The sequence below is a fragment of the Tursiops truncatus genome, chromosome 11, assembly GCF_011762595.2.
Source record: "Tursiops truncatus isolate mTurTru1 chromosome 11, mTurTru1.mat.Y, whole genome shotgun sequence".
Classification (NCBI taxonomy): Eukaryota; Metazoa; Chordata; class Mammalia; order Artiodactyla; family Delphinidae; genus Tursiops; species Tursiops truncatus.
The window spans coordinates 315,244-337,078 of record NC_047044.1 but is presented as its reverse complement, the minus strand read 5'-3'; the positions used below and the strand labels follow the sequence as shown (position 1 = coordinate 337,078).

Sequence of the window (21,835 nt, the reverse complement as noted above, 5' to 3'; positions counted from 1 at the left end):
CGGGCCCCCGGGGCAGCCGTGTCCTAAAAACCCTGGGTGTGTGGCCTGAGCCCCAAGCGGGGCCTCTCTGGGATTCAGGGTGCTGCTCCTTCGGCGGGGGTGGGGGTGGGGTCTGTGCATCCCCCCGCCAGGCGGTGACCTTGCGCGTGTCCGACAGGCAGGACTGCGTGGAACGGCTGCTGAGGAACATGTTTGACGGAGCCCAGACCGAGCTCTGCCTCGTCAGCGGGACCCAGGTGCTACTGACCTTGCTTGAGCCCCGGCGGGCGGGGTGAGTGTCTCCCGAGAAGGAGAGTGCCGCCACTTCAGTGACGGAGGCCCAGGGGAGTGGCCGGGTGTGCTGTTTGTGCTTTTAATGTTTCTAATGATGCAGGTGATCATGGGGACAGACTGTCCTTGTTGAAAAGATAAACTTGACGGCTGTAAAGTCCCCTTTGACCTTCGCCATCAATCACATCCCCACCTCAGCCCAAAGACACCCCCTGTCGCCAGTTTGCGAAGTGTTTATAGACGTGTGTGCAGAACAGGCACGGCCAGTGGGCTTCCCCAAGGAGTGTCCCGATGAGTACCCCCAGCACGTGTGTGTGTGTGTGTGTGTGTGTCTCTGTGTGTATATGTGTGCATATGTGTATATATGTACGCGCGTGTGTGCGCGAACGCACGTGTGTATGTGTGTTTGCGTGTGCCCTTCTGTCTGCTCTGTCCTGTCACGTGCCGTGCTGGTGGTCTGATTCCCAAGGAGACTGCAGTTCCCTCATGTCCTTGCTCTGGAAGGAGCTTCACTGTAGCCCCCAGCACTGATAGCCTGTGCTGTTTTTTTAAAGAAAAGGAACAACCAGAAAATAACAAGAAATTGACTTAATCTCAATGGTGAGATTATTAGCAGTTTCTTTCTTTCCCTCTGGTACCCAATACATATTTATTAGTTTATTACCTAAAAAGAGAATTATGATGTTATCATCGTTTAGTTAGAAACCAGAATATTGTTTATTCATCTTTATGAGCCCAGGAAGGCTGGGCCCTTCCCGCAGGAAGTGGGGACTCTGGTGAGTGCCTCGCCTGCGATGCAGGGACAGTGTGACAATGCAGAAAACAGATGAGCCGGTTCATTCTCTCTGCTTTTTTATCCTTTTATGTGGCCTCTTTCATCCTTTTATGGCCAGTCCTGTCTCTCAGCCGAGGAGTGGGGTCGACAGTGAAGGTTTTCAAGGTGGGAGGAGGGAGCAGAGCTGCTTCGAGGGTGTGACGCCCACAGCCCGTCAGGGCCATCACCTGGGCACGGCCCCCACCCCCATACGGTCAGCAGCCTCCCTGGAGACGACAAGTGGGCACTTCGGGAGGGGGTATGGTGTAATGGGACTAGTGTCCCCGTGTCCAGCTGCCTCTGGTCCACAGGATGGAGGGCTTGCTGGACTCCTGCTCTCAGGGACTGGACAGGCTGTGTGCCGTCAGCTCCGGCGTCCTGCGCGGCATCGAGCCACGGCTGAAGGACTTCCACCAGCTTCTGCTCAGCCCGCCAAAGGTAGGTGCCCCGAGCAAAGGTCGGGGGCTCTGGAGACCTCGTGGGCTGGGTCGCTTGCAAGGCAAAGACCCCACTCGCCACCCGGGATGACAAGCGCACTCAGACCCCATCTGCCGAGTGTCCATCTTCTCTTTGAAGAGTTGGACAGTTCGCCACCCCCCCAGGCAACTCCTGCCTTCTGACGGGGGTGTCCGAGAGCCCGAGTGCACTGGAGACCCGGCCTCTTGAGTTGGGGGCACCCAGCCAAGGAGTGAGGGGGTCCCAGAGGAGACCCTTTGCTCAGCTGAGCAGCGGTGGTCATGGTGAGGAAGACCCAGTCCCTCTGCACCTCAGTGCCCCGGGCACAGCCCCTTCGCCTCTCCTGGTGCCTCTCTTGGGCACCCGCCGTGGTCTACCATACTGTTTCTTACATATATCAGCTTGTGGTCTGCTTTCCCCACTAGAAAGGAGGACTCATGAAGTCAGGGATTCTGGAACATTCTGCTAATGAAAAGGTAGATGCACTGTGCTCCGTGTGTGGGATCACCCCATCTCACGAGGCCACCCTTGTCGTCAGTCTCCTCCGTCTTATACGCTGAGGTCACATCCCTTCGGCTGGCAGGCTGAGACCAGAGTGCCCTAGGCACCCAGGAGCAGCGGCCCACCCTCACTCAGTCTTGTGAGCCCTGAGGGGAGCGGTGGGGCTCTTAACCCGACTGACCCCTTGGCTCCTCCTGCAGACCACATTGCCTTGAGGACCCCTCCCCGGCTGGGCCACGTCATGCAGCAGCGGCCCTGGCCCTTCGACCAGGGTCAGGTCAAAGAGAAGCCCACACATGGGTGGTGATCACACCGGTCACAAGGCTCTAACTGGGCCGTCCTTTTGTGTTTGCAGAAAGCAGCGATCCTGACCACCATTGGCGTGCTGGAGGAGCCCCTGGGTAACGCCCGCCTGCACGGAGCTCGCCTCGTGGCCGCCCTGCTGCACACGAACACGCCCAGCATCAACCAGGAGCTCTGCCGGCTCAACACCATGGGCTTGCTGCTGGTGAGCGGACACCTGCCCCGCCTGGGACCTCAGCGCCCAGGTGAAGGCCTGCCCGAAGGGAGGCTCTGGTTCGGTTCTGGGGCAGGCACAGTCTGTGCAGAGACCGCGTCCTGCCCCCCAGGCTTGAGGCCAGGTCACTGGTGAGGCGCACCGAGTGACGCTGGGACCCGCCTCCGTGTAGGCTCATGCAGGGCTGCCCTGGAAGCAGAGGGAGCCGGTAATATGGTCCCTCCCCTTTCTGATTTCTGCCTTAATAGAGAACTTTGAAGCTCTTCAGCCTAAAACGCCCTAAAGAGCTGCTCCTCGTCCCCACAGTAAAGGCAGAGCCTGTGGGGAGCTCCTCTGGCGGGCACGCCCTGGGGGTCTGAGGGAGGGTCTGCAGGCAGTGACCACAGGGTGCTGCTGACGGGGAGGGGACCTCGCTCAAGCTGTACACGGAGCTCATGCATCCCCAGCCTTCTCCTCAGCCTTGCCCCTGGGCCTCTGCTCCCAGGAAGCTGAAATATCCTTACATTTAAATCTCAGTCCCAGAAGGAGCTGCCTTGGACCTGGGCCTGAAGGACTGCCTGCCTCAGGAGTCCTTCCAGCGTTTGGAAGTCACCGGGCTCTGCTGTGACTGTAGAGCCTGGATGTGGGTCAGAGGGCGACTAGGAAAGACCTCAGTCATTTCTTTTCCTCTCCTCCGAGAAAGTTCTCTCTCTCCCACTCCCCCTTTCTACTTTTCATTTATTGTGGCAAAATATATGTAACATGAAATACACCATTGTAATAACTTGCAAGCATATGGTTCAGCGTTCACGTTGTTGTGTAACCATTACCACGATCTCCAGGACTTTCTCATCTTCTCCAGCTCTGAGCATTAAACACTCGGTCCTCATCCCCCCGCCAGTCCCCAGCCCCAACCCACCCTTCTACTTTCTGTCTCTATGGATCCGACTATTCCAGGGATTCCTATGTAAGTGGAATCCAACAGTATATCGCCTTTTCTGTCTGGCTTATTTCACTTAGTATAATGTTCATCCATGTGGTAGCATGTGTCACAATTTCTTTCCTTTTTAAGGCTGAATGATATTTCATTGTATGGATGTACTGCGTTTTGCTTATCCGTTCATGTGTTGGTGGACAATTGGGTTGCTTCCACATTTTGGCTATTTTAAATAATGCTGCTATAAACATGGATGTACAAATATCTGTCTCAGCCCCTGCTCTCACTTCTGACTACATACCTAGGAGTGGAGTTGATGGGTCACACAGTAATTCTATGTTCAGCTTTTTGAGGCACCCACACACTGTTTTCCCCAGTGGGTGCACTGTTCTACATTCACACGAGCAATGTATGAGGGTTCCAATTTCGTCAGTAACACGTGTTTTCCATGTTTTTGATAATAGCCATCCAGATGGGTTTGAGGTGGTACCTCACTGTGTTTTGATTTGCATTTCCTTAGTGATTAGTGATGCTGAGCATTTTTTCATGTGCTTTTGCTGGCCATTTGTGTATCTTCTTTGGAGAACTGTCTGTTCAAGTCCTCTGCCCATTTTTGAATTGGGTTGTTCGTTTTGTTGTTGTTGTTGAATTGAAGGAGTTCTTTATATATTCTGGATATTAAGCGCTTAGATACATGATTTGCAAATATTTTCTCCCATTCTGTGAGTTGTCTTTTTGCCCTCTTGATGGTGTCCTCTGCCGCACAAAGGTTTTCATTTTGATGAAGTCCAGTTTATCTGTTTTTTTTCTTTTTTTTAATTAATTATTTTATTTATTTTTGGCTGCGTTGGGTCTTTGTTGCTGTGCGTGGGCTTTCTCTAGTAGCAGTGAGTGGGGGGCTGCTCTTAGTTGTGGTACGTGAGCTTCTCATTGCGGTGGCTTCTCTTGTTGTGGAGCACGGGCTCTAGGCGTGCAGGCTTCAGTAGTTGTGGCTCGTGGGCTCTAGAGTGCAGGTTCAGTAGTTGTGGCACACGGGCTTAGTTGCTCTGCGGCATGTGGGATCTTCCGGACCAGGGCTCGAACCCTTGTCCCCTGCATTGGCAGGCGGATTCTTAACCACTGCGCCACCAGGGAAGTCGCAAGTTTATCTGTTTTTTTCTTTTGTTTCTTGTGCATTTGGTGTCATACCTATACCTAAGAAATCATTGCCAAATCCACTGTCATGCAACTTTCCCCCTGTGTTTTCTTCTAAGTACTTTATAGTTTTAGCTCTTTCGGGTCTTTGGTCCATTTTGAGTTTGTATATCTATGCAGTGTAAGGTAAGGGTCCAGCTTCATTCTTTTGCATGTGGATATCACAGCACCATTTGTTTTGTTTTGTTTTTTGAATGTAAGTTTCATGTGTAGGTTATATTTCTACTTCTTCATACCCTATTGCATGCTCACCACCAAAGATTTAGTTTCCATCTGTCACCATACAGCTGATCCCCTTTACCCATTTCGTCCTCCTCCCTACCCCACCCCTTACCCCTGGTAACCACTACTCTGTATCTACATGTTTGTTTTTGTTTGGTTTGTTTATTTTGTTTGTTTTTCATTGATGAAATTATACGGTATTTGTCTTTCTCCATCTGACCTACTTCATTTAGCATAATACCCTCTAGGTCCATCCATGTGGCTGCAAATGGCATTATATCATTCTTTTTTATGGCTGAGTGATACTCCATTGTATATATGTACCACATCTTCTTTATCCATTCATCTGTTTATGGGCATTTAGGTCATTTCCATATCTTGGTTATTGTAAATAATTCTGCAGTGAACATGGAGGGGCATATATCTTTTAAAATTAGTGTTTTTGTATTCTTTGGGTAAATAGGAATGGAATTGTTGGATCATATGATTGTTCTATTTTTAATTTTTTGAGGAACGTCCACACTGTGTTCCACAGTGGTTGCACCAGTTTACATTCCCACCACCAGTGCACAAGGTCCTCTCTTCTCTCCATCCTCGCCAACACTTGTTATTTCTTTCAGCACCTTTTGTTGAAAACACTATCCTTTTCCCACTGAATGATCTTGGCACCCTTGTTGAAAATAAATTGACCATATGTGTGAAGATTTAGTTCTTTGGATTATTTATTGTTAGTGGGAAAAAATGCAACAGAGTTTTGTGTGTTGATCTTTTATCCTGGAACTTGGCTGAATTTGTTTATTTGCTCTAACAGTTTATGTGGAATTTGTACAATTTTCTGCATATAAGATTGTATCATCTGTGAACAGAGATAATTTTATTTCTTTCCAATTTAGATGCCCTTTATTTTTATTTTTTAATTTTTAAATTTTATTTTTTATAAGCAGGTTCTTATTAGTTATCCATTTTATACACATCAGTGTACATGTCAATCCCAATCTCCCAATTCATCCCCCACCCCACCCCCCGCCGCTTTCCCCCCTTGGTGTCCATATGCTTGTTCTCTACATCTGTGTCTCTATTTCTGCCCTGCAAACTGGTTCCTCTGTACCATTTTTCTAGGTTCCACTTATATGCATTAATATACAATATTTGTTTTTCTCTTTCTGACTGACTTTACTCTGTATGACAGTCTCTAGATTCATCCACGTCTCTACAAAGGACCCAGCTTCGTTCCTTTTTATGGCTGAGTAATATTCCATTGAATATATGTACCACATCTTCTATATCCATTCGTCTGTCGATGGGCATTTAGGTTGCTTCCGTGACCTGGCAATTGTAAATAGTGCTGCAGTGAACATTGGGGTGCATGTGTCTTTTTGAATTATGGTTTTCTCAGGGTATATGCCCAGTAGTGGGATTGCTGGGTCATATGGTAATTCTACTTTTAGTTTTTTAAGGAACCTCCATACTGTTCTCCATAGCGGCTGTATCAATTTATATTCCCACCAACAGTGCAAGAGGGTTCCCTTTTCTCCACACCCTCTCCAGCATTGGTGGTTTGTAGATTTTCTGATGATGCCCATTCTAACTGATGTGAGGTGATACCTCATTGTAGATTTGATTTGCATTTCTCTAATGATTAGTGATGTTGAGCAGCTTTTCATGTGCTTCTTGGCCATCTGTATGTCCTCTTTGGAGAAATGTCTATTTAGGTCTTCTGCCCATTTTTGGATTGGGTTCTTTGTTATTTTAATATTGAGTTGCATGAGCTGTTTATATATTTTGGAGATTAATCCTTTGTCCGTTGATTCATTTGCAAATATTTTCCCCCATTCTGAGGGTTGTTTTTTTGTCTTGTTTGTAGTTTCCTTTGCTTTGCGAAAGCTTTTAAGTTTCGTTAGGTCCTATTTGTTTATTTTTGTTTTTATTTCCATTACTCTGGGATGTGGATCAAAAAAGATCTTGCTGTGATTTATGTCAAAGTGTTCTTCTTATGTTTCCCTCTAAGAGTTTTATAGTGTCCAGTCTTATATTTAGGTCTCTAATCCATTTTGAGTTTATTTTTGTGTATGGTGTTAAGGAGTGTACTAATTTCAGTCTTTGACATGTAGTTTCCAGTTTTGCCAGCACCACTTATTGAAGAGACTGTCTTTTCTCCATTGTATATCCTTGCCTCCTTTGTCATAGATTAGTTGACCATAGGTGTGTGGGTTTATCTTTGGGCTTTCTGTCCTGTTCCATTGATCTATATTTCTGTTTTTGTGCCAGTATCATACTGACTTGATTACTGTAGCTTTGTAGTATAGTCTGAAATCAGGGAGTCTGATTCCTCCGCTCCTTTTTTTTTTCCTCAAGACTCCCTTGGCTGTTTGGGGTCTTTTGTGTCTCCATACAAATTTTAAGATTTTTTGTTCTAGTTCTGTAAAAAATGCCATTGGTAATTTGATAGGGATTGCATTGAATCTGTAGATTGCTTATGGTCATTTTCACAGTACTGATTCTTCCAACCCAAGAATATGGTATATCTCTCCATCAGTTTGTGTCATCTTTGATTTCTTTCACCAGCGTCTTATAGTTTTCTGAGTACAGGTCTTTTACCTTCTCACGTAGGTTTATTCCTAGGTATTTTATTCTTTTTGTTGCAGTGGTGAATGGGATTTACCCTTAATTTCTCTTTCTGATCTTTTGTTGCTAGTGTATAGGGATGCAAGAGATTTCTGTGCATTAATTTTGTATCTTGCAACTTTACCCAATTCATTGATTAGCTCTAGTAGTTTTCTGGTGGCATCTGTAGGATTCTGTATGTATAGTATCATGTCATCTGCAAACAGTGACAGTTTTACTTCTTCTTTTCCAATTTGTATTCCTTTTATTTCTTTTTCTTCTCTGATTGCCATGGCTAGGACTTCCAAAACCATGTTGAGTAATAGTGGTGAGAGTGGACATCTGTGTCTTGTTCCTGATCTTAGAGGAAATGCTTTCAGTTTTTCACCATTGAGAATGATGTTTGCTGTGGGTTTGTCGTATGTGGCCTTTATTATGTTGAGGTAGGTTCCCTCTCTGCCCACTTTCTGGGGAGTTTTTATCATAAATGGGTGCTGAATTTTGTCAAAGCTTTTTCTGCATCTGTTGAGACGATCATGCGGTTTTTATTCTTCAGGTTGTTAATATGGTGTATCACGTTGATTGAGTGCATATATCGAAGAATCCTTGCATCCCTGGGATAAATCCCACTTGATCATGGTGTATGATCCTCTTAATGTGTTGTTGGATTCTGTTTGCTAGTATTTTGTTGAGGAGTTTTGCATCTATATTCATCAGTGATATTGGTCTGTAATTTTCTTTTTTTGTAGTGTCTTTGTTTGGTTTTGGTATCAGGGTGATGGTGGCCTCATAGAATGAGTTTGGGAGTGTTCCTTCCTTTGCAGTTTTTTGGAAGAGTTTGAGATGGATAGGTGTTAGCTCTTCTCTAAATGTTTGATAGAAATTACCTGTGAAGCCATCTGGTCCTGGACTTTTGTTCGCTGGAAGATTTTAAATCACAGTTTCAATTTCACTACTTGAAACGGAAAGTAATTCTGTTCATATTTTCTGTTTCTTCCTGGTTTAGTCTTGGAAGGTTATACCTTCCTAAGAATTTGTCAGTTTCTTCCAGGTTGTCCATTTTATTGGCATAGAGTTGCTTGTAGTAGTCTCTGAGGATGCTTTGTATTTCTGCAGTGTCCGTTGTAACTTCTCGTTTTTCATTTCTAATTTTATTGATTTGAGTCCTCTATCTCTTTTTCTTGATGAGTCTGGCTAATGGTTTATCAATTTTATTTATCTTCTCAAAGAACCAGCTTTTAGTTTTATTGATGTTTGCTGTTGTTTTCTTTGTTTCTATTTCATTTATTTCTGCTCTGATCTTTACGATTTCTTTCCTTCTACTAACTTTGGGTTTTGTTTGTTCTTCTTTCTCTAGTTGCTTTAGGTGTAAGGTTAGATTGTTTATTTGAGATGTTTCTTGTTTCTTGAGGTAGGCTTGTATAGCTATAAACTTCCCTCTTAGAACTGCTTTTGCAGCATCCCATAGGTTTTGGATCGTTGTGTTTTCATTGTCATTTGTCTCCAGGTATTTTTTTATTTCCTTTTTGATTTCTTCAGTGATCTCTTGGTTATTTAGTAACGTGTTGTTTAGCCTCAATGTGTTTGTGTTTTTTACGTTTTTTTCCCTGTAATTCATTTCTGATCTTCAGTGTTGTGGTCGGAAAAGATGCTTGATATGATTTCAGTTTTCTTAAATTTACCGAGGCTTGATTTGTGACCCAAGATGTGATCTATCCTGGAGAATGTTCCGTGTGCACTTGAGAAGAAAGTGTGATCTGCTGTTTTGGGGTAGAATGTCCTATAAATATCAATTAAATCTGTCTGATCTATTGTGTCATTTAAAGCTTGTGTTTCCCTGATAATTTTCTGTCTGGATGATCTGTCCATTGGTGTAAGTGAGGTGTTAAAGTCCCCCACTATGATTGTGTACTGTCGATTTCCTCTTTTATAGCTGTTAGCAGTTGCCTTACGTATTGAGGTGCTCCTATGTTGGGTGCATATATATTTATAACTGTTATGTCTTCTTGATCCCTTGATCATTATGTGGTGTCCTTCCTTGTCTCTTGTAACAGTCTTTATTTTAAAGTCTGTTTTATCTGATATGAGTATTACTACTCCAGCTTTCTTTTGATTTCCATTTGCATGGAATATCTTTTTCCATCCCCTCACTTTCAGTCTGTATGTGTCTCTAGGTCTGAAGTGGGTCTCTTGTAGACAGCATATATATGGGTCTTGTTTTTGTATCCATTCAGCGAGCCTGTGTCTTTTGGTTGGAGCATTTAATCCATTCACGTTTAAGGTACTTATCGATATGTACCTGTTACCATTTTCTTAATTGTTTTGGGTTTGTTTTTGTAGGTTCTTTTCTTGTCTTGTGTCTCCCACTTAGAGAAGTTCCTTTAGCATTTGTTGTAGAGCTGGTTGGTGGTGCTGAATTCTCTTAGCTTTTCCTTGTCTGTAAAGCTTTTGATTTCTCCCTTGAACCTGAATGAAATCCTTGCCGGGTAGGGTAATCTTGGTTGTAGGTTATTCCCTTTCATCACTTTAAATATATCGTGCCACTCCCTTCTGGCTTTTAGAGTTTCTAAAAAAAAATCAGCTGTTAACAGCTGAGAAATCAGCTGTTAACCTTATAGGAGTTCCCTTGTATGTTATTTGTTGTTTTTCCTTTGTTGCTTTCAAAATTTTTTCTTTGTCTTTAATTTTTGCCAGTTTGATTACTATGTGTCTCGGCGTGTTTCTCCTTGGGTTTATCCTGTATGGGACTCTCTGTGCTTCCTGGACCTGGGTGGCTATTTCCTTTCCCATGTTAGGGAAGTTTTCGACTAAAATCTCTTCAAATATTTTCTCGGGTCCTTTCTCTCTCTCTTCTCCTTCTGGGACCCTATAATGTGAATGTTGTTGCGTTTAACGTTGTCCCAGAGGTCTCCTAGGCTGTCTTCGTCTCTTTTCATTCGTTTTTCTTCATTCTGTTCTATGGCAGTGAATTCCACCATTCTGTCTTCCAGCTCACTTATCCGTTTTTCTGCCTCAGTTATTCTGCTATTGATTCCGTCTAGTGTATTTTTCATTTCCGTTATTGTGTTGTTCATCTGTTTGTTTGTTCTTTAATTCTGCTGGGTCTTTGTTAAACATTTCTTGCATCTTCTCGATCTTTGCCTCCATTCTTTTCTGAGGTCTTGGATCATCTTCACTGTCATTATTCTGAATTCTTTTTCTGGAAGGTTGCCTATCTCCACTTCATTTAGTTGTTTTTCTGGGGTTTTATCTTGTTCCTTCATCTGGTACCTAGCCCTCTGCCTTTCATCTTGTCTTTCTTTCTGTGAATGTGGTTTTCCTTCCACAGGCTGCAGGATTGTAGTTCTTCTTGCTTCTGCTGTCTGCCCTCTTAGACGAGGCTATCTAAGAGGCTTGTGCAAGCTTCCTGATGGGAGGGACTGGTGGTGGTTAGAGCTGACTGTTGCTCTGGTGGGCAGAGCTCAGTAAAAGTTTAGTCCACTTGTCTGCTGATGGGTGGGGCTGGGTTCCCTCCCTGTTGGTTGTTTGGCCTGAGGCGACCCAGCACTGGAGCCTCTGCGGCTCTTTGGTGGCGCTAGTGGTGGACTCCGGGAGGTCTCACGCCAAGGAGTAACTTCCCAGAACTTCTGCTGCCAGTGTCCTTGTCCCCATGGTGAACCACAGCCACCCCCTGCCTCTGCAGGAAACCCTCCAACACCAGCAGGTAGGTCTGGTTCAGTCTCCTTTGGGGTCACTGCTCCTTCCCCTGGGTCCCGAGGTGCACACTACTTTGTGTGTGCCCTCCACTAGTGGAGTCTCTGTTTCCCCCAGTCCTGTCAAAGTCCTGCAGTCAAATCCCGCTAGGCTTCAAAGTCTGATTCTCTAAGAATTCCTCCTCCCGTTGCCGGACCGCCAGGTTGGGAAGCCTGACGTGGGGCTCAGAACCTTCACTCCAGTGGGTGGACTTCTGTGGTACAAATGTTCTCCAGTTTGTGAGTCACCCACCAGCAGTTATGGGATTTGATTATATTGTGATTGCGCCCCTGCTACCGTCTCATTGTGGCTTCTCCTTCGTCTTTGGATGTAGGGTATCTTTTTTGGTGAGTTCCAATGTCTTCCTGTCGAGGATTGTTCAGCAGTTGTGATGCCGGTGCTCTCGCAAGAGGGAGTGAGCGCACGTCCTTCTACTCCGCCATCTTGAACCAGTCTCTGCGGTGGCTTCTCCTGTTGTTTTGATGCTTTTTATTCCTTTTTATTGCCTAATTGCCCTGGCTAGAACTTCGAGTGCAGTGCTGAATACAGGTGGCGAAAGGGGCATCCTTTCTTTGTTTTGGGTCTTAGAAGGAAAGCGTTCAGTCTCTCACCACTGAATATGTTTTCTGTGCTCTTGTCATAGATGCCCTTCACTATGTTGAGGAAGTTTCCTTTATTCCTAGTTTATTAAGTGTTTTTATCAAGAAAATGTGTTGAATTTGGTCAGATGATTTTTCAGTGTCAGTTGAGATGACTGGTTTTTGTCCTTCATTCTTTTAATGTGGTGTATATTACACTGAAGGATTTTCATATGTTGAACCATTCTTGCATTCTGGGAATAAATCCCACTTGGTCATAGTGTATAATTTTCTTCTAATCTGCTGCTGAATTCAGTTTGTTAGTATTTTGTGGAGAATTTTTGCATCAGTGTTCTTAAGGGCTGTTGGTCTGTAATTTTCTTTTCTTGTGATGTCTTTGGTGTCAGGGCAGTGCTGGCCTCGCAGACTGAATTTGGTAGAAAGTGCTCCCTTTAGTTTTTTGGGGGAGACTTTGAGAAGGATTGGTGTTGTTAATTCTTCTTTAAATGTTTGGTAGAATTCCAGTGAAGCCATCTGGTATGGGCTTTTCTTTATTGGGAGGTGGGTCTGACTGTTGAAGACGAGGCGGCATGGATGAAGCCACCTCCAGTGTCACCCAAAGTCACACAGGCAGGGAAGGTGAAGCCGAGACTGGAGACTGTGTTTCTGTGGGGGAGGAGAGCTGTGTCAGGCAGACGGGCCTCCTTCCTTATCCAGCTCCCCACTCCCTGGTGGGAAAGAAGGGTCCAGACTTATATCCTGGGCTGGAGCCTACACCCCTTTCCCCAGCCCCATCTCCCCATCCTGCGCAGCCCGCTTCCTTCCGTGTAGGCAGCAGAGGGTGTGGGATGCAGGCAGCTGTGGACCCTGCTGGGTGTGAGGTGGCCATGTGGACGTGGCAGGTGTGCCTGTCCCGCCTCCCTGCTGGTGCCGCTCTGCTCGCCTCAGGGGCAGGTCTGGAAAAGGCCATGGCAGAGGGGCTGCAGCTGCCCATGCAGCCTCCTCGGGGGCGTCTGCCTGGGAGCTTCTGTTTGGGCCCCTTGGGGCTCCCTTGGGGAGTGTCCATGTGTGCACCTCCTGATTTCATGGCCCTCCTGGATAGGATCCCCAGGGGTTGGAGAATTGAACACACTCCCAGTAACTTGTGGGTCAAAGATAAAATCATAAAGGAAAGACGATAAAAATACTGCATAGCAGAATGTGTGGAGTGTAGCTGCGGTGGATTTTGCAGGGAGGCCCACGGCCTTGCCAGGATGCGCTGGAGGAGGAGGGAGGTTGAGGGTCTGCGGGTGCAGCTTCTAACCTAGCACAGAGGATGAGGAAACCACAGGAGGCGGTCACACGAGCAGAGGTTACGGAGCTGGATGGAGATGGAAGGCCCGTGGCCGCCCGGACGTCAGGACACAGCACGGGGAGGTGGGCAGGGCAGCAGGGCCCCTCACGTTCAGCCTGCAGGACACGGGGCTTCCCTCACCCTCTGTCTCCCCAGGACCTGTTTGTTAAGTACGCCTGGAATAACTTCCTGCACTTCCAAGTGGAGCTGTGCATAGCCGCCATCCTGTCCCACTCTGCCCGGGAGGACAGGGCCGTGGCCAGCGGACCTGAGGGCGCGGTGGAGCCTCTGCCTTCCAGCGGGGACCCAGAGACCCCCCGGCCTGCCGCCAGCCGCCCTGAGAGCACAATGGTGACCCACGTAGGTCCAGGCAGCGTCACGCGTGTAGCTGTGTCCTGCATGTCCTGTGTGTCACTGCGTGTCCTGTGCATCCTGTGTATTGCTGCGTGTGCTGAACCCCACCCAGACCATGTGGACATTAACGTTGCTTTGGGCCCTCGTGTGCTTTCTCCTCTAATCCTCCCGTGACACGGGGTGAGCTGCTCTCCTTTCACCCGTGAGACGGGAAATCCCAAAGAAGGTGTCTATGTTTGCCAGGGCCCCAGAGCCGGTGGAGTGGAGGGCCCCGGAGGGGTGTAGAAGCAGCCCCGTTGCTGCCCCCGGGTCGGCTCCTCCAGGCCCTGAGGGCAAGCAGCCCCGTCATGGTGTGAATGCCGTGCCGGGGAGGTGCCGGGGAGGGGGAGCATATCCAGTTCTCACAAGAAGACTTTCTGGGATTTGGAGCCTCTGGAAAGCGTGGCTGCTCTGCACGGCCCGCCTCTTCCCTGACGCTTTCCCGCTCACCCGAGCACACTGTGTGGAGCCCCGCTGGGGCCGCCCTTCCCGGGGCCGCAAGCAAGAGCATCCTGAGCGGCCGCGCGCGGGGCTGCAGGGAGTCGGCCTTAGTGGGTGTTCGCTAAGGAAGGAAGGAGGAAGCAGCACGTGGGTGGAGCATGTGGCACAGGCGATCCCCAAGCCGAGGAGCCCACCTCTGCGTGCGGGGCCCTGGGGGTCGGCTCTGCCCCCCACCCCCGGGTGGCTGCAAGGCTCAGACAGGAGGGGCTTGGCAACGGGGCCCCTGACCAGAGACCTGGGAGAGGGTCGAGAAGGGCTGCACCTGCAGGCCTGAGCCGGAACACAGCCAAGGGGGTAAATAGCCAGGAGTGGGCGCTTTCAGTGATGAGAGCCACAGGGGGTGGGTGTGTGCAGCGGCCATGCAGGCCAGCAAGGGACCTCACCCAGATAGTGAGGCCACACGCGGGGTGGGCGTGCGATTTGGGGCCCGGAGCAAACATTCCGGATACGGGAAGCTGCCTGTGTGAGGGCCTGGAAGCAAGTGAGCCCTGGGGCCACCGGCCTCTTCCTCCTGGATGGAGAAGGCAGGAGAGTGGCCCGAGGGGGAGGACACGACCGCCGGGAGGCTGAGGGGACGAGAGTGTCCTGATTCGACCCCCGTCGCCACGTGGACGAGCCTGAGCAGAGCCTACCTGGGCGTCGGACGGGGACTGCAGGGCTGGGCTGTGATGCTTTCGCCGCCCACAGTGAACTTGGGGCTGACGTGTGCGCCTGCTGCCTGCTAAGCCCACTCAGTCCAGGGCTGGGTGGAGGGGAGCGTGCAGCCCTGCTGGCCCTGACCCGTGCCACCTGTCTGCCAGCTGTTCCAGAAGTGTTGCCTGGTCCAGAGGATCCTGGAGGCCTGGGAAGCCAATGACCACACACAGTAAGGACCACTAGGGCTCTGCGTGGGGCTCCAGGGCTGCCATGGAGGGTTTGTTTTCAAGGAAGGGTCCCACCGCTGTGGGAGCAGCTGCAGTGCTGCTGGTGGGGCCAGGGCGCGGGGCAGGGTAACGTGGCCTGCACAGCCCGGCCCCTGGCTCCATGGGCCCCTCACCCTCTTCCTCCCTTGCCCGTCCATCAGCAGAGACCCCAGTCCTGTGCCTGCACTGTGTCCCGAATCCTCCCACGTCCCCATCCCAGCCTCCAGCCACTTCTCTTACTGAAGCCTCAGACCCTTGAAAGAGCATCCGGGCCCCTTTCTGCTTCCCTCTTGCCCCATCTGCTCTCTCGTTGCTGATAAGCTGGGATCTTGCTGAAACCAGCAGGTGGTGTCACTTCCTGCTTGAAAGTCTTGACTGCCCAGGTCCCTGGTGTGACTGCAGGGTCGGGTCCAGTGGGCAGCCCTGTGCCCCCTGTGCTCCTACTCTGCCCCGCCAGGGGCTGCTCTGGGCAGGTGGGGAGAGCTCTGCGACCGCACCTAGTTCATCCCTTCTGTCCTGCTGTTACTGAGCCCACAAATCTGCGTCCGCTCCCAAGTAGCAAGAAGCGAGGTGGGGCCGCCCCGCCTTCCGCTGGGCCCGGCGTGCGTAGTGCCCAGGGAGGCCTGTGCTGAGTCTGCTCCTGTATGTGTTTTGTGTGTTGGTGCACAGGTGTGTGCCTGTGTGAGGGGAGGGCTCACTGCTGTCACCGAGGGGTCCTTGGGCCATAGTAAGCCGTGGACGGGCGTGTGAGCCTGGATGCCTGCAGGCCGCGGCCTCAGCGCGGTTCTCCCGCGACCTGGACAGCCGCTCACAGGCCTCCACCCTCAGCCCGGCTTCGCGTCTGGGCCAGTTCTGCCTGCCCAGTCTCTCCTGACCCCCTTCCTCTGCCGGGTGGGCCCACCGATTGGGGACCACCTTCGCTTCCTCTCTGGTTGTCGTCAGGCTCTGAAGAGAGAGAATACTGTTGAAAGCAAGCGCTGTCCACTCTGGGACCCAAGGGCTGTGTTTCTGTAACGGACGCACCAGAGTCTCACAACTGACGCCCTTCTTGCTGCATCAGGGATCTGAAGACTTGCTGCTCTGTTGGGTCCTGTGTGGGAGAGATGAGAAGTTGGGGGGAGAGCCACGTGTTTGCGGCCGTGCGGGACGCGCAGGTGGACAGGAGCCAGCCCGCTGCCCCTACTGCTCTGCCTACTCCCGGGTCCTGGGTCCACCCTCGGTCTTCTCTGGGGGCTCGGGACGCGCTTGGTCAACACTCACAGCCCCAGCCGGGCGCGGGTCTGGTGGTCTGCGCAGAGTGGGAGCGGCAAATGCCCGCCTCACTTGTAGGCAGGGAGTGGAGCGACGCGGGTGCGGAGCAGGTGCTCCAAAAGTAAGCAGCCTGCAGGCGAGGCCACGAGACGGCTTTGCAGGGCAGTGGGCCCGCGGGGAGGAGGCCGCAGAGCCGAGGCCGGGCCGGCTGGAGGCACCGTGGAGGAGGGCCGGCGGCAGGCCTGACGCCACCCTCTCTTTCAGGGCAGCGGGTGGCATGAGGCGCGGGAACATGGGCCATCTCACCCGGATCGCCAACGCAGTGGTGCAGAGCCTGGAGGGGGGCCCCGTGCAGACCCAGGTCAGCGAGGTCCTCCGAGGTGAGCGCCTCCAGGCCCAGGTGTCGCTGCCCGAGGTGCCCCGCCCCTGCCCTTGGCCCATCGGCGGACCGGACCAGCACTGGTGCCACACACTTGGCCCCCCCTTTGCCACGGGGGCTGTCCTGTCAGCTGCGCCTGGGCCTGGGCGGCAGCCTCCTCTGTGCCCTGGGCCGCCCGCGCCGGCCCAAACGCCTGCTCTCCTGCTCCGCCGTCCGGCTCTTCTCTGAGCTCGTGGCTCATCTGGGGAGCGGCCGCAGGGCCTGAGCAGAGGCCATCCTGGCCAGGCTTGCTCTCCCTCATACCCCACGGGCCTCCTCGTCGCGATCCGGGGCCCCGAGCGGGGGGCCGCCGCCCATGCCCCTTGCCAGCCCTCGCACGTTCTGGGCGCCCAGTCTGTAGCTCCCAGGCACTGGGCTTTCTGGCCTGAGCTGGGGAGAGCCCGAGGGATCTCGGTTCAGATGGGAGAAGGCGGGCAGCTTAGAAGGGCCTGTGTGGCCTCTTGGGGAGGAGGACGCCGGGCCAGCCTGAGCAGCCACATGGTGACAGGGCTGACAGGGTGACGCAGGGGCGTGCGCTCGGGGCGGCCTGAGGGTGATGGACAGTGACGGCCACAGGGGCTGGGACCCTGAGGGCACTTGGGGGCTCGTGCTGGTTTCACAGCCAAGACAGTTTGTCCCCCATGCTGTGTGGGGGCCTGAGGACAGGGCTGGCCAGGGGGCAGGGGGACGCGTGTGCTCAGTGAACAGCGAGCGGGAGTGAGCACCGTCTGGGGGGCCCCTGGAGCGCCATGTGTGCTGTCGGGGCGGGGTGATCCCCATCCCTTCTGGGGGCCGTGGTGCCCTGAGTCCGGGGCAGGCAGGGGAGGTGCTGGGTTTGTCCCTGTCCTGGGCTGGGGAAGCTGCCCCGCAGACGTCCAGTTGGTCGTGCAGTGGGCGTGGCCTCCATGGCCCCCCGCCCCCGTGCCCTCGCCTAGTTGCCCCCATGGTGACCTTGGCCATGGCCCCCTGTGGTCCCAGGGCGGCTGTGAGCCAGGAGGCTGGGTGGGGGGGGGCGGGGCCCTCTGACACGAGCGGGCTGCTCTCAGTCCGGCCCCCAGCCCGTCAGCACCTGTGACGAGCGTGTGCACCCAGGACGGCCCGGTGTGGGGTTGGGGGCGAGCATGAAGCTCTCTCTTTCTGGACTGTGAACGTCTCTGGGCTCCGACCTCCCCAGAAAAACAGACACACCCAGGCCTGCTGGGTTGGGCCTGTAAGGCCAAGAGGGACGTGCCCGTGCCCCGTGGTTCCTGTGTCCCCGGGGCTCCTCGGTCGGCCTGAGAGCCCTCGCGGGACCAGGATGCAGCTGCTGGCTCCATCCCAAGGGCTCACCGGGCAGCCTTCCCCGCAGGGCTCCCCTCGGATTGCCGCGGGCGCTGGGAGAGCTTTGTGGAGGAGACGCTGACGGAGGCCAACCGCAGGAACGCGGTGGACCTGGTGAGCAGGCCCCAGGCCGGCCGAGAGTGGGGGGCCCTCTGGGCAGAGCGCTGTCCCCACCCTGGTCCCTGCCCGACTTGGGCTTGCGGGACTCCTGGTGCCCGAGGCCCGGCGCGCCCTGCAAGGGAGGGTGGGTCGGCACGGCCCCAGACGCTGTCTCATGCCCACCCACCCTGGCCGTTGCAGGTTAGCACGCACCATCTTCACCCCTCGAGTGAGGACGAGGACATGGAGGGCGTTTTCCCTAACGAGCTGTCCCTTCAGCAGGTGCGTGAGGCCAGGCCCCTCGTCCTGAGCTGCTCTCGGCAGCGCTTAGGCCTCGGGAGTGTCCTGCACGCGTCACCAGAGCCTCGGGCGGGGCCGGGGAGGTGCTCATCCCCCCGCTTCTGCAGGGGGTGCAGCCCCACCCTCCTCTACTTAGGGGGCGCCCGCAGGGCCACTTGACATTGATGAGACCCTTGGGGACGTGGTGGGCGAATGGAAAGTCAGAGTCACAGGCTCTTTGGACATGGCTGCCTGTGGGTGCCCAGCCGAGAGGGCAGGACCTGGGAGAAGCCACTGAAGCACCAGGGGGGTTCCTGAGAGCGGCTACGGTCCTGTTGCCCAGGCTTTCTCCGAGTACCAGGTCCAGCAGATGACGGCCACCTTCGTGGACCAGTTCGGCTTCAGCGACGAGGAGTTTGCTGAGCAGGACGACAGCGTCAAGTGAGCCCAGTGGGACGTGCCCACCTGCCCCACCCTCGTGCCTTTGGGAGGGAGCCGGGCTCTGCTCAGTGTGACCAGGTCCCTGACCTGTGGCTCAGCCCTGCCTGGCCTTCAGGGCCATCACACCACTTGCTCAGCTGGAAGCCACATGTGACCCAACGGCCTGGAGACGCCCTCTGGGGCGGCAGAGCAGCCGGGTGGGAGTCACCCCTCGCCGCCCATCCAGAGGTGGGAGGGGAGCCCGTGCACCCACCCGGGCTCGGCCTGCAGCCCTGGCCCCCCGCCCCTGCCTTTGCCTCCCTCGGTGGGCTGCTTCCCCCTTCTCTCCCTCTTGGGGGGACTTGACGGCGTCCCTGTTGTCCTCGCAGCGCCCCATTTGACAGGATAGCGGAGATCAACTTCAGCGTCGACGCTGACGAGGACAGCGTGAGTCCCGTGGATGCCCCTTGGGGGTGGCCGGGCGTGTGGGGGCCATGTGGCCCACGTGTGCTCTCCTGCAGCCCGGTGCCGCTCTGTTTGAGGCCTGCTGCAGTGACCACATCCAGCCTTTTGACGAGGACGACGACCTCTGGGAGGACGAGGAGACACACTGTGTGGCCCGAGTGACCAGAGCCAGGTGGGCCTGGGCGCCACACGGGCACCAGCCCTGTCTCAGCCGTGCCGTGGCACCCTGGGCAGGTGGGAAGGGCTGCTCTGACCGTGGGTCTCCCCCCAGGTTCGGGGGCCCTCACGCTTCAGAGAGCTGCCGGAAGGACGGCCTGGAGCACCGAGGCCAAGGTGGGGAGGAGAGCTCGGAAGCAGACGGGGCTCGGGCGGGCGCCCCTCGGGCTGCCGTCCAGGAGGAAGGTCCTCGTGTTGAGGGTGGCTCAGAAGGTAGATGATGGGGCCACAGGGTGCGGGCCGGGCAAGGGGCTTGGGCGGGAACGTGGGGGACAGGATTTGGTGCCCTGGCCTGTGGGCCTGTGTGTGTGTGTGGCTGGGCTGCTGTGGGCCTGATGCCCACTGACCCCCCGGCACACACTTTCAAACACGCTCATATGCCCTTGGTCTCCCGCCCCGTCACGGTCACTCTTGGCCACGCCGTCACAGCTAGAGGCGGGTGTCCCCCAGTACCGTGGGGGAAGGCACACCCACACCATTGCTGTGGGGCCTCCACCACCGGTCACGTGCTGGTCAAGGGGCCTGGACACCGCGTCTCCCCCAGCAGGCGCCCCCTGGACGGTGTCTGATGAGCCAGTGAATTCCACGGCCTCAGGCCTGGCCCCGGCAGTGGCGATGGACGTGGGTTCCAGTGTGTGGGCGGCCAGCGCGCCCAGCGCCTCGGCTGCGGAGGAGAGAGGCTGGGCCAAGTTTGCCGACTTCCAGCCTTTCTGCTGGTGAGGCGGGGCCGGGGCGGGGGGCGGCCCCGGCTGCCTGGGGGCCGGGTCTCCTGGGCGTGGGCTCAGAGTTGGCCTCGTCTGCAGCTCTGAGTCGGGGCCCAGGTGCAGCTCCCCTGTGGACAGAGGTCACGGCGATGCCCAGGGTGGCCTGAACCGGGGCCCAGAGAGAACCCGTGAGTAGGGGCGGCCCCAGGGGCAGGGGTGTGGGAGGGGGAGGCCAAGACCTCGGGGCCGCTGTATTGCCCTGGTGATGTTGGAGTTTGCGCCACGTGCGGGGACTGGAGTGGGTGTGTGGAGGGGTCAGGACCCCGGCTCCAGGCACAGGACGGCCAGCGAGGCCCTCAGGCTGGCCTCAACGCACAGGTCCGACCAGCCCACACCCGTCTGTGTCGCCAGGACCCCAGCCAGAGCCTGTCTCCCCAGGCCCGGCCGCCTGCTAGGTGTGGATCACACGTGTGCGCCGCGCCACCCCAGTGCTTGTCCTGGGAGCTGTTCAGGGCCCTGGCCCTGAGCTCCCTGTCAGATGGGCTTGGAAGCCCCCCAGGATATCAGGGCCACATGGGGAGGGACTTGGAAGCCAGCCACAAGGCTGAGTGGTGGCCCTCCCTGCAGGGAGGACCGTTCTTCCTGAAGTTCCTGTGAATTCACAGACGCACGTGTGCACGTCACACGCACGCAGCAGTGGGTGTGGGGGACAGGTCTGTCACCAGTTGCAGGCTGAAGTTCCCACGTGCGCCATACTGGTCGCTCTGTCCTCACCTGGTGTCACCGGCTCCCTGTGTTGCAGCTGGCCCGGCCACTCTGGGTGCCTGGAACGCATGTGTTGCCAGGAAGGCGCCCCTGGTGGCCTCCAGCAGCCGAGAGGACAAGCAGAAGGTGGCTTTGGCCTCGGAGGCTGTGAGGATGGGTCCCGGTCGGGAGGCTCCCCCGCCGCCAGTGTTAGTCCCCAGGTGAGCAGGACAGGCTGGGTGGCGGGCCCCCGGGTGCACACGGAGGTCTGGCTGTCCGCAGCACTCCGCTGGCCCAGGGGCAGGCCGACCCTCCTGTCCTGATGGCCCCGTGACTCCTTGGAGGTCAGCTTTGGACAGGAGGGACACTGCTTTGTCCAGGTGGAAGCTGGGGTGACCGTTGAGACAGCACGGGGCCAGCCCGCCTCAGGCCGCGTGGGAGAGAATGGCCAGGCTTTTGGGGTTCCGGGTGGGCTCTGGAGCGGCCGCTCTCCTGGGGCGGGTGCCTAGTCCCAGACTTGCGCCCACCTCAGTCGGGCGCCTCGGACACACGTGTCCATCACGCTGGACCGGGAGGACGGGGGTGTTTTGGGACTTTGCTTGGGGCCCTGACCTGGGTCGTCCTCCCTGCAGGCTTGGCCCGTGCACCCCACCCCTGCGCCCAGGGGGCAGGTCCGGGCCTCTGGGGTCGGCTGGTGGACACATGCCTCCTGGTTGGGCGGGTGGGCAGCGTGAGGAACCGCGTGCGGTGAAGACGGAACGGGGCAGGAGGGCTGGTGGGACGTGAGGGAGAAGGTGGTGCTGGGGTCAAGGCCTGAAGGGGCTGGGGGGGGGCCGGGGGGCCAGCCCAGACCCCCACGAGGGGACGAGGAACAGAGACTGACCGTGCTGCTCCCGTGAGGTCCCCACCCAGTGACCCTGGAGCGTCCCTGCTGACGCTGGGGGTCCAGTCTAGCTCCCAGGACCCCAGGGTGCGCCCGTCCCCGC

At 54.4% G+C, this 21,835-nt stretch overlaps 1 protein-coding gene across 13 annotated transcripts in view; it reads left to right on the top strand.

The window, feature by feature from the left end:
• Window positions 1–21,835, top strand: part of PPP6R2 (protein phosphatase 6 regulatory subunit 2) — an 80,994-nt gene that overhangs the window by 57,769 nt on the left and 1,390 nt on the right. For 7 of the 13 annotated variants that reach the window (XM_033865746.2, XM_033865743.2, XM_033865744.2 and 4 more), the window contains 16 exons: window positions 158–271; window positions 1,164–1,298; window positions 1,396–1,522; window positions 2,397–2,549; window positions 13,294–13,497; window positions 14,832–14,896; window positions 16,449–16,564; window positions 17,951–18,036; window positions 18,223–18,303; window positions 18,644–18,741; window positions 19,110–19,167; window positions 19,242–19,357; window positions 19,457–19,614; window positions 19,946–20,117; window positions 20,205–20,293; window positions 20,908–21,070. In XM_033865746.2, coding sequence (XP_033721637.1) covers window positions 158–271; window positions 1,164–1,298; window positions 1,396–1,522; window positions 2,397–2,549; window positions 13,294–13,497; window positions 14,832–14,896; window positions 16,449–16,564; window positions 17,951–18,036; window positions 18,223–18,303; window positions 18,644–18,741; window positions 19,110–19,167; window positions 19,242–19,357; window positions 19,457–19,614; window positions 19,946–20,117; window positions 20,205–20,293; window positions 20,908–21,070 — 1,935 coding nt within the window. The remainder of the gene's footprint in view (window positions 1–157; window positions 272–1,163; window positions 1,299–1,395; window positions 1,523–2,396; window positions 2,550–13,293; window positions 13,498–14,831; window positions 14,897–16,448; window positions 16,565–17,950; window positions 18,037–18,222; window positions 18,304–18,643; window positions 18,742–19,109; window positions 19,168–19,241; window positions 19,358–19,456; window positions 19,615–19,945; window positions 20,118–20,204; window positions 20,294–20,907; window positions 21,071–21,835) is intronic. The other 6 variants (XM_033865749.2, XM_033865750.2, XM_073787996.1 and 3 more) reach the window with 6 other exon arrangements.